The 10,970-nt window shown below is 39.3% G+C and overlaps 1 protein-coding gene across 1 annotated transcript in view; it reads left to right on the forward strand.

Annotated features, from left to right (window-relative positions):
- Window positions 1-6,480, forward strand: part of LOC108677843 (BMP-binding endothelial regulator protein) — an 82,887-nt gene extending 76,407 nt beyond the window's left edge. Inside the window, exons 9-15 of the mRNA XM_018166137.2 lie at window positions 1,448-1,561; window positions 2,204-2,353; window positions 2,778-2,904; window positions 3,319-3,581; window positions 4,014-4,147; window positions 4,611-4,744; window positions 5,106-6,480. Coding sequence (XP_018021626.1) covers window positions 1,448-1,561; window positions 2,204-2,353; window positions 2,778-2,904; window positions 3,319-3,581; window positions 4,014-4,147; window positions 4,611-4,744; window positions 5,106-5,449 — 1,266 coding nt within the window. The 3' untranslated portion in view covers window positions 5,450-6,480. The remainder of the gene's footprint in view (window positions 1-1,447; window positions 1,562-2,203; window positions 2,354-2,777; window positions 2,905-3,318; window positions 3,582-4,013; window positions 4,148-4,610; window positions 4,745-5,105) is intronic.
- The last annotated feature ends 4,490 nt before the right edge of the window (window positions 6,481-10,970 follow it).

Genomic DNA, 10,970 nt, shown 5'->3' on the forward strand with positions numbered 1-10,970 from the left:
GGCGCTCCAGGTATGAACGCGTTCAAGAACAGACTAGATAAAGCTATGGAAAAATATATGTTCAGATTTGAAATGCCTAGCTCCTTATCGAACCCGGTGGAAGTCTAGTAGCTTCTTCAAACTATCGCCAGTCATGAAAAGATCCGGTCAAATGACACGAGTTTAGATCTATGAACAAGGCACGAAATGGAAAAGAATCGGCGACAGGCCACATCAGGCCTACACTTCAGAGCCGACATCACTATGTTATGTTATGTTATGTTATGACCTATATTATCAGTCTGCTTATATCGCAAGTTCACAAGGAATTTAAAACCAAAGAAAACGCCAAGAAAATTCACCATATTTATATTGAAAACGTTTTGGAGTCCAGCTCCATCAGGCGATGGATTCCGAAACTTTTTCAATATCGATATGGTGAATTTTCTTGGCGTTTTCTTTGCTTTTAAATTCCTTACTACATGACGTGACGCACTAGTTCTTTATTACGACAAGGTATGAATGAGGGTTATCGTGCTATCCATTCTACCCTTGCACAATTTTTGTTTGGCACAATTCTATTTGGGCTTCTATACAAGGGCACAATTTCGTTTGGGCTTCATTCTGGGTATAGTTTGTTATCACGATAATTAAAGCACGATAACCGGCATATTCATTTTTCGTTTTTCATTTGCCGATGTCGTAATTTGTTATCGAAATATCGTTCTTCAAATTAACTCTACATTATCTACAACTCTATTTCTGATTCCTTAGAGTTAAAAATTTCTTGAAATTTAATACAAATTATGTGTGAATTTTTTCCGTTGTTATCAATTAAATTATTGACTGATATTTTCATTTGTAAATTTGCCGTAAATAATAGGTGAAAGATCTTCATATGTCTAAAGCAACTCAATTTCTTTGATTTTTTTTGCTGCCGTATATCAATGTTTGTATTTTAATGCGTTTCTGAAGTCCAGGGAACTCTAATCGCGTCACTAGACATACGGTTGAACTATAGATCGCTGATTATTAGTATCTAGTGAGGAAGCGTAACCAGCAATAACATAATAAATTTTTTAGTGGTAAATGAAGATAAACTATGTCATTTGCAACGAGTTATTAAGTGAGAAAGGCAGATATAGAGTGTTAAATTTAGATTTGCAACGGTAAATAAAGATAAACTATGTGAGAGCAACGAGTTACTTCGTGGTAAATTCGGATAAACTATGTCATCTCAACGAGTTACTTCGTGTAAATGAAGACAAACCATTACATCGCAACGAGTTACTTCGTGGTAGATGAAGATAACCCATGTTATCGCAACGAGTTATTAAGTGAGAAAGGCAGATATATAGTGTTAAATGAAAATTCGCAATGGTAAAGTAAGATGTGGTAGCACTACTATGCTACTACTATGAGGTAGCAACGAATCATTGCGTGGTAATGAAGGCGTTGTGGTTGTCAGCTGGAGGACGTGAGCGGGTCGTGCTGTCCGCGCTGCGTGGCCCAGCACGGCGCCTGTCTCGCCTTCGGTATGCCGCACTACAAGACCTTCGATGGCCTCCACTACGACTTCCAGGTGCGGGGCGCTCCTAGAATAGAATAGAAGTGTCGGCACTGAAGAAATAGGCCCATGGCCTGTTGCCGATTCTTGAATTTTTCGTGACTTGATTCACAAGGGATCCGGCCTTTGGAACCCGATCTTTCCATAACTGACGATCCTGAACTTGATTAGGAGCGTGAAATTATTTGAATTGTCTTATACTTGTCCTATACTATACTATATACTATTGTATATATATACAATATATTAATATATTGTCCAATACTTGCGGTCAACTTTGTGTGCTTTGGGTCAATTTTTCCTTGATATGACTATGTCCTTTGTATAACTTTGTCTTTGGAATAACATTGTCCATTATTTAATTTTTTGTTTGGTATAACTTCATATATTAAGTAATTATCTGTATATTATAGTAAACCGGCTGTCACTTTAATTAATTATCAGTGAAATAGCATATTTTTTGTCGGATAATAATCGTAATTGTAAGGTGTCTTGACCTGCTCAGACACGATCCAGTGATTGCCGGAAGTTATTAAACTTTGTCTCAATCCAAGAATCTAAAAAAATGACAATGAAGTAAATTTTAATGAGCACCGATACATGCTTTAATTGCAGCAGACGAATTAGAAAAGACGACTAAATTAACTTCTTCATTAGGGTGACTGCAAGTACACGCTAGCCAAAGACTGCAGCAGGCGAAGCAAGTTCCAGCTGAAAATAATCAACCATCCTCATAGCACCAACTCCGTCCTGCCTTTCATGCGATCTCTCGTGCTCAAGCTGCACCTTGGCACCTACAAGATCAAGGTAAAGGATCTGTTGGAATTAACTTCTTTTAAATTAATTCCCAATTATTAATACCCTAATATTATGGAGGCCGGATTATCATAGCTTGCTTAAGTACTCGTAGTGGTCGATTTCTCGTCTGTGATTGGTGGGTTGAGCTTGAAAAGCCGTCAGTGATTAGCTGAAGGAGTTACAAACTATTACCTATTTCTGATACGACGGCCCCTGCTCAATTAGGTTAGGTTTTACGTAATAAAAATATACATATAAAAGTCCTGCCTTCATCCCGTTAGGGGAATTTCATAAAACAAACTGAGATATCGGGACCAAAGATTCGTGTCCTTCAGTTGAAATATTGGACGCTGGCCTTATTGAAATAAATAGCAGTTTGGATGGAATTAATATTCATTGGCGATGTGCATTGAATATAATCTTGCGGGTTCAGGTGACGATGATGGTCTCGCGCAAGACGAAGGTGAACGGCAGTCGTGTACAGCTGCCCTACAGGCACAGGCAAGACGTGCTAGTCATCGACCAGGTCGGCCACGGCATTCAGCTCAACACTACCATGGGTCTGTTGAATTACTGTTGATAATTTTAAGATATTTGTGGATGTGTTGAATTACTGTTGACAACGTCTTGTGGTGTATTCCTGTTGTTAATATTAAGATGTTTGCGGGTCTCTTGAATTACTGTTGGCAACGTCTTATGTTGTATTCATGTTGACAATATGTGGGAGTGTTGTATTCCTGTTTGCAGTGTTGTTGGTGTTTCAAAGGAATATAATTTTTTAAATTTTTCTCTCCAAATATTTTGCTTTTAAATCGTAGAATTTATTTAAAAAGCGTCTAAAAACAATATAAACAATAAAAACAAACAAACAATAAACAAACAAACAATAAAAACAATATCACCTCTTCGGTATTACCTCAACTGATCTAATAATTCTACTAGCATACTAACTTGTTACTGATGTACTCTACCAGGCTTACAGCTGCTGTGGGACGGGGAGAGCTACATCGAGTTGGTGTTGGACTCCAAATGGCAGAACAAAACCTGCGGATTGTGCGGCAACTTCAACGGCGACATGCACGACGACCTGACGCGCTCCAGCAGCTCCAGGGAGGCAGAGTTCAGGCGCGTCTCAGGCTCCAGTGAGGCGGAGGCTGATGACCTCAGCCTCACTGAGGCGGCGAGGAGCTGGGCCCGCGGCCGCTGCTCGAGGCGACAACGAGACCATCTGAGAGAGGTGAGGGGGGGAGCTAGAAGTGGGAGAGGGATGAGAGAGAGAGAGAGAAGTGTGATGAGGGCGAGAGAAAGAGAGAGGTAGGAGGAGATCAATGTGAAAAATGTGAGGAAGGCGAGAGAGAGAGAGAGAGAGGTGTGAAAGGGGTAAAGAGAGAGGTGTGAAAAGGGCGAGAGAGAGAGAGAGAAAGATGGGAGGAGAGCAATGTGAAAGATGTAAGGGGGGCGAGAGAGAGCGAGAGGTTGGAGGAGGGTGAGAGTTAAAAGTGTGAGAGGGATACAAAAAAGAGAGAGGTGTAAGAGAACAACCTGAAAGAGGTGGAATAAGAGCAATCTAAGAGATCTGTGATATAGACAACCTAAGAAAGCTGTGTGAAGGACTACCTAGGATTAACTTTAAAAACCCTCGATAATAACCAGAAAATATCCTCGCCAGAGTCCCCGAAGTAGAGAACAACGACTGGCCTTTTGCTCGAGCCCTAGCGAGGCTTCGGTTCAGCGATGCGATGTTCTCAACTCGTCCGCTTTGCTGGCGTGCCACGAAGTCTTGCCCACTCAATCCTTTATTAAGTGAGTCCATTCATAATTCCGTTTATCTCTTTCCTGTTATTCTTTTCATGAGTAGCAGCTACGTTTTATTTTTCAATTGACCGTTTTAAAGTGAGTTTCATGCCTGCTATTCATTTCATGAGTAGCACCTACGTGTTCTCCGTAGCTATGGCACCACTACCTATACCGTGCAGATTAAAATCATATTTCAGTTTAACGCAGTAACTTGATAGCCGTGTGCCATGAAATACTATCCAGTACTATGAGATAATTACGATTACCTTTACATTTGTTTTGCATCAATACATTACTTTTACATCTGTGCAGTTGTTTTGCTTAAATACAGTCCGTTTATTATTTTACTGCATTTTATATTGCTATTTTTTTTACTGCAGTTATGTTGCTTATCCATTATCTTTTTTGCAGTTGTTTCTATTCCCCGTTACTTTCCCCCCAAGACTGAATTATTTGTCATGCTGTTTAGGGCGTGTGTGGACGACATGTGTCGGTGTTCAGGAGAGCGTCAGTGCCAGTGCGGTGCCATCATGGCGTACGCAAGGGAGTGCCACAGGCTCGGGGTCAGCATTCCATCATGGAGGAATGTCACCAAATGTGGTGGTAAATGTTACTGCTTTATTACCGTAAGCTAGATGGAATGTATGAAATGTTTCTTCGCTAATAGGATTCAAGTTTTCTTTCTGCTTACATAGTATAATATATGAACTTTGGTAAAGTGGAACGTTCCTAATAATTTTGCAATTTTTATTTCGAAGTCAGTTATCACAGTATGGTAGTTACGTATTCTCATCAAAATCTCTTATCTTTGAATCATGGAACCGAGTTTTCCTGTCTTCCGGATTAAATTGTCAAAATCCGAATTGTTGCTCAATATTTAATTAACTGTTACTACATTTTTTATCGAAGTCGCATCACATGATTCTAGCGTGCCACTCTCTACTATTCCTCTTGTAACTCGCAGGTCTTGAGTGCCCCCGAGGTGCGGAGTACATGGAGTGCGCGCCAGCATGTCGCCCGACCTGCCGCAATCCTCACCCCAACCCCGACTGCCACACCCGCCGCTGCAGCCCTGGCTGCTACTGCCCATTCCCCACTGTCCTGCACAGAGGCGCCTGTATCCCCACTTCTCAGTGCCCCGACTCTGAGTCACAGAATTTTAGGAGAAAATCCCAGAGATCGCGACGCCTTCCTTCCACTCGCTTATTGTTGCCGCGCTCGCGGGGCCCGAGCTCTAAGAGAGGCCGAGTGATCGGCAAGCAAGATATCTTCCAGGAACATCGTCTCCTGAGCAGCTCTGTACCATGACCGACTCTGTCTCGAGGGCCCTGCTGGGCCGGCCTCTTTGTAGTCATCTCTTATTTTCTGGAGACTTGCTGGCGTAACCCCTAACCGACTCCCATATCTCGAGTCGGGTTAGCTTATTCTATTTATTGATCTCATGTGAGCGTATTGTGTGTTTTATTTTTTAAGTGGTAATTTTTATGTTTATTGTACGTATTCTCATTTATGTTCCTATTAAGTGCATTGTAAATGCTTTGCTTAAGGAAGCAGAGTAAGATTTGTTGTTACATGAAGCGCTGGACGTGGCTTGACAAGCATTATGGTCCGTCTTAAGTTCCTTCTTTAGTTACCGCGCGAATTAACACGCATCTTTACTCGTGGTCAATGCATGACGGCGCACTTTTTTGCTCTTTGCGCGAGACAACTGAAGAAAGACGTAAAGATTTATGGATGCAGGCAGTACTTTCAGTGAGAAATGCTCCTGCAGTTTGGTGACTTAATATACCATCTCTGATTTTAGCTTACTTTTAAATAGTTGGTCGTTCTTATTCATTCACTTGCCACGATTTTGGTGTTATTAATTGTATGTGGAAACTTTTAACATTTTTAGAGTCTGTTCGATTCGTGATTCATTGGTTTCAAGAAACTAGTACGATACGGGAACAAACTGGTTGATCATTTCAATATTTTGTTGGAAGAAGCACTGAAATCGTAGCAACACGATTGAACGTGGACATAGGAGAAAGTTTTCTTATTGGTGCCATTGAATCTGATTCTACCTTTTCCTGTTTTTTTAATTGTTCATCTAAGTTTTAAGTCTATATGATATGCTAATATCATTAACAGCTGGATTGTTGAGACCTCTCCAGCATGCCGAGATATCGTTAGATATGAGAGGGCTGGACACGATCCTTGCTTATGATTACAGATCGAATTGGAGGGGGACAATCTTGACGCTATTTCATATGCTGCCACATATTTATGGCTCGTTTATTAGCAGTTAAACCTTTAATTAATTTTTTCACGTAATTTGAATAATAACTTAATAACTAATTCTAATTCGAATATTTTTCTTACTAGTTAAAACATTCAACTAATTCGATGAAAGTTAAAAAATTCAGTTGAAGTTGCCGGCGTCCACCCGTTGTCTAATTAATCAGGATGAACCCAGACAGACAGTAGCAGCATGAACCAAATGAAAAGTTTTTTATCCCACGTGGCAATGTTTAATATTGTTCAATTTAATTGTATGTTCTTAATGTTTGACAGAGGAATTGTGTTGGATTTGGTATTAATTTTGTATTCTAATATCTAGGGTTATTATTTGAATCAGAGAAAGCTGCGCCATTTATTATAGATATGTGGCAATGTTAATCATGGTTTATCAATGGTGATATTCAATGAAGTTTCCGAATACGATCTAAAAAGGTAATATCATAGTTCTTCTATTATTTTTTTTAATGTATATATTAGCCCTGGTGGCGTTGATGTCTATATACTGTATGTTTTGTGTCTCCATAATTTTAAAAGGTTTCCAATAGTTTGGTCTAGATTTTTCTATTTGTTAATGAGATTTCGTTCAGTTTCAGAAATGATTTTATAAATGTGTGCCCCCTTGAAATTCTTAAATTATGATCAAATTCAATGCACTTAATTTTCAACAGAATTTTCGCATTCCCGAATTTTTTATAAGTGAGAAAAGGTAGATGCAATTGACGATTATTTTTCGTTCAATGCTCGTCGTTGGTACGCATTATGATTAGTTGCAAGTTTAAGAAGCCGAAAATGTTCAAAGTAGTTGTGGGACTAAACATGAGATATTTCTTAGTCATTATTACATGCTGCTGGTCATTTTTCTATGGCACGGTCCCCATTTTTGGAAGTTTTTGTTTCTTATTGACGGTCGCAACGGTTTATTTCCCGCCTAAATTGCTTTAGCATCATCAGCATAAATGGCGTGACAATGTCAGCGTGACAATGTCAGCGTGACAATGGCGTGAATTATTTGTCTCGAAAGCGCAAACGAATTTTCAGTCTTGTTTTGTTTTACTCCTTTTAACTTTGAGTAGTTTTTAATTTTTTCTGCTTGTGAAACTCGTCTATATTGGTATGTGGAATTTTTATAATTGTTTATGTAGTTTTCCTCTAATAATATAATAAATTTAAATTTTAGGATAATTTTAAATTAATGGCTTGGTTTCAAAATCTATAAAACGTCTGATTTCATTCAGTTGGCCATAGTGGTTCAGTTGGTCACTTCAACTAAAGACTGCGCTGACCTCCGTCAGTTATGTTAATCTTGACTTCTATTTGAATTATAACTACATATTTTTCTAACATCTTATATCGTTTGGTTTCATCGTAATATTTCATTGAAGAGATCTTAAAAACATATGAGCCTGAAAACCATATTTTAGGTTTTAACTATTTTTTTAATGTGTTCGATATAGATACAACTTAAAATTATCGAATTTTTGTATTATATTTTAGATTAGATTGATGTTCTACAAAATAGCTTAAATTGTAAATTCAGTTTTCCTGGACTGATTCCGGTTATATTACTTTACCTATGTTTGTGTATTTGTTATTTCTACGATAATTGTAATTTTAGAAAGAAATAACGCTGTGATAATGAGAATATTTCAATTTCTGTTCAGTTAGATCATTGAATGTTTAATACTTGAGTCTTGACCTCAATTGTTAATGTCTTGGATAATAATTAGCTAGAAAATAACCCGCATGAAAACTGGGCTAATTTTCACCAACAAGCTTATGTGATTTTAGAAGCATTTCGTCAATCAATGGACGTTATGCGCTTCTTCAACCTCTGTTATTTCAAACAGATGTAGTAGACTTATAACGTGTCATTCGATGTATGAAATCAGTAATTCATTTATGCAGTACGATTTTTATTCAACTACAAGGCAACATGGAGCCAGTATATTTCATTTGATATCAAACTGGTGTTGATAACTTAATAACTAATTCATTTCTAAGCTCTATCTGATAACGTTAATCTCCAATATGCAAGATTTGAGAAAGCAATGACAAACATTGTCATCCAGTTTGTTTTTTTTTCCTTCACCATCACCATTTTGTAGTCGGTTTTACGTAGTGTCATTAATTTGCACTTGGCCAATCGACCAAGTCGTACTTTATAATAAATAATAATAGCGGTGTCATCGTTTAGTAGGCTGTAGGCCTGTCGCCAATTCTCAACATCGCAGCATTTTGCGGTCTCGAACTTGCAACTCATTGCCACAATTCTGCTGTGCTCAACCGCTCGGCCTCCTTGCCGATTCTGACCAGAAACTGGCGCACAGAGCTGGGATCGAACCCGCGCCTCTCTGCTCCAATCATGGTACTCTGAACTGTAACCACTGGCCCAGCCACCTTGTAACTTGTGGTAGAATCACCTTCAACAAAGCACACACACACTTGTGGTAGAATCGCGCTGTATAAGAGTTTTCAAATGATAGTAAACGCAACAAAATTTAAGCGGTGTTATTGAAATGACTTGATTTTACTGTCAGTTCATCGGGATTCCTGATGGTAACGGCCAAGTTGGGAGGCACATGGATCATCATCATGGATGCAATATATGCGAATGTTTTACATATGAATACAGCTCAGTTACCTTAAAATTTTTCATATTTTAGCGTATTATGATAGCTGAAAAGTATTATAACAGCTAATTGCGATTCTTTATTCAAAAGTAAAAACCTCTGGGTAACACGCCAGATGGCGAATATTTCTGTGATATCTACCTTTCGCACGTGAACAATAATAATACTTTGAACTAGCCTACTTCAACGTTTTGACGTCGAAAACAACACCAGTTCGAGCTGCGGTGGACCGGTGGAGTAACTGGAGTGTAAACGACGGGCGTGGGACGTATGTATATGAAGAATCGACTACCTTTTGGCAAGAACCACATAGTATGATAGTGATTATGTTGATATAGGATTTCGTCTGTTAGAGTTTCTTTATACTGCATAATGTTGGTAAGAGAATACCTACTGTTACTGTAATACACAACACTGACGCGGGTGACGCCTGTTTTAAAGAGTCCCTCAGGCTCTGTAGTGCAGTAGCGGGACAACAACCCTGCATAGTGAGTGCATACAATAAAGTTACTGGGTCTCTGCCCACAGGCCCTAATGTACAAGGATTAATCAATGTGGATCAGCAAACTTTCATAGGGCATAGGCCACATGCACGGGCCACGGCCACGGACCACGGTATATATAAATCTCATAGAGAACCTGCAGTCACGACATTAAATACAGATATTTACAGTCTAGACATAACAAACTTACAAAGCGTGGTAGGTGGGCAAAAGTAGGTAGGCTGGCTGCCTACTAGCAATCCACTGCTTCCCGAGAAAACTAGGTATCTAGGGTAAATGCGGTATATTCCGACATGATGGCGACATTGTGGGTAATTCCGACACTTCTCCACTTTTTTCCTTTATATTAAGCTTTGTCATAGTTCCACACTTCCACGCATTTGTTGATGGTTAAAATGGTGACGTCATACTATTGCCAAAACACTAGGTCTGTGCCATGGTCAGGAAGATGTGCCAGGTGCGCGGGAATTTATTTTATCATTTTAACAACCTGCGCGGTGCGCCGTACTATGCTGGTAAAAAAATGCGCCGTGCGCCGTTGTTATTGTGTGAGTCTCAGCGCACCGCGAGTTGCAACTTATCCCCCCTTATAACAGGAAGGGCCACGACAACGAGAATGAATAAGTATTTGTGGAAGCGCTAATTCTTGTCTAAATTTAAGGTTTGAAAGCTTTAAGGTTTTAAATTTTATTAGGAACAATATCAAATGAACAAATTAAGATTTGCGGTAGGCCTAGGCAAAAATAAAATCCAAAAATCACTAATAAGGGAAAGAGCACAGGCCGGGTTAATGTGGACTTGACATTACCGTGCCAGCTGTAAAAATAAATTAAATTAATAAAATAGCAAAGGATGTATAATTTAAGAAGCTGTGATTGAAATGATTAATTAGTAATCAAGCACTGCAGGGTAAAGTGAAGGCAAGGGACTTATCAGTTAACCTTAACAAAGCAAGCAAGGGATTTAGTCATAATTAAATGGAATCAAAACAAGTTAAGTAAAACCAAAGAACCAAAAGGGTTTGCAAGGTAAACACGGTTGAGAATGCAATGACAGACTATTAAGTATAGTTGACTAGGTATTTGTTTAAAATAGGAATACTTGATACTTGATACTTATACTTGATAAGTTCAGTGTAAAAGGCCTTGCGGCCTGTTCACCACGCCTGGTTGGAGGGTTGCTTCTTGACTATTTGGCCTAGTTGGGTTGCTTCTTGACTACTTGTCGCATGCATGGCTAGCAGTTAGTCTAGAAATGCCAAAAGGGGAGCTAATGACAGCATTCGGGGTCGTACTGTTCTATGCGTGTTGCCCAGTGCTTGTCGAGCCTGATCTTGAAGGCGTTAATAGAGGGGGCAGTGACGACGCTGTCCGGCAGGCTGTTCCATATTGACACGACTCTGTAGGAGAAGTAGCC

Source organism: Hyalella azteca, unplaced genomic scaffold (assembly GCF_000764305.2).
Source record: "Hyalella azteca isolate HAZT.00-mixed unplaced genomic scaffold, Hazt_2.0.2 contig11199, whole genome shotgun sequence".
In the NCBI taxonomy this organism is placed as follows: Eukaryota; Metazoa; Arthropoda; class Malacostraca; order Amphipoda; family Hyalellidae; genus Hyalella; species Hyalella azteca.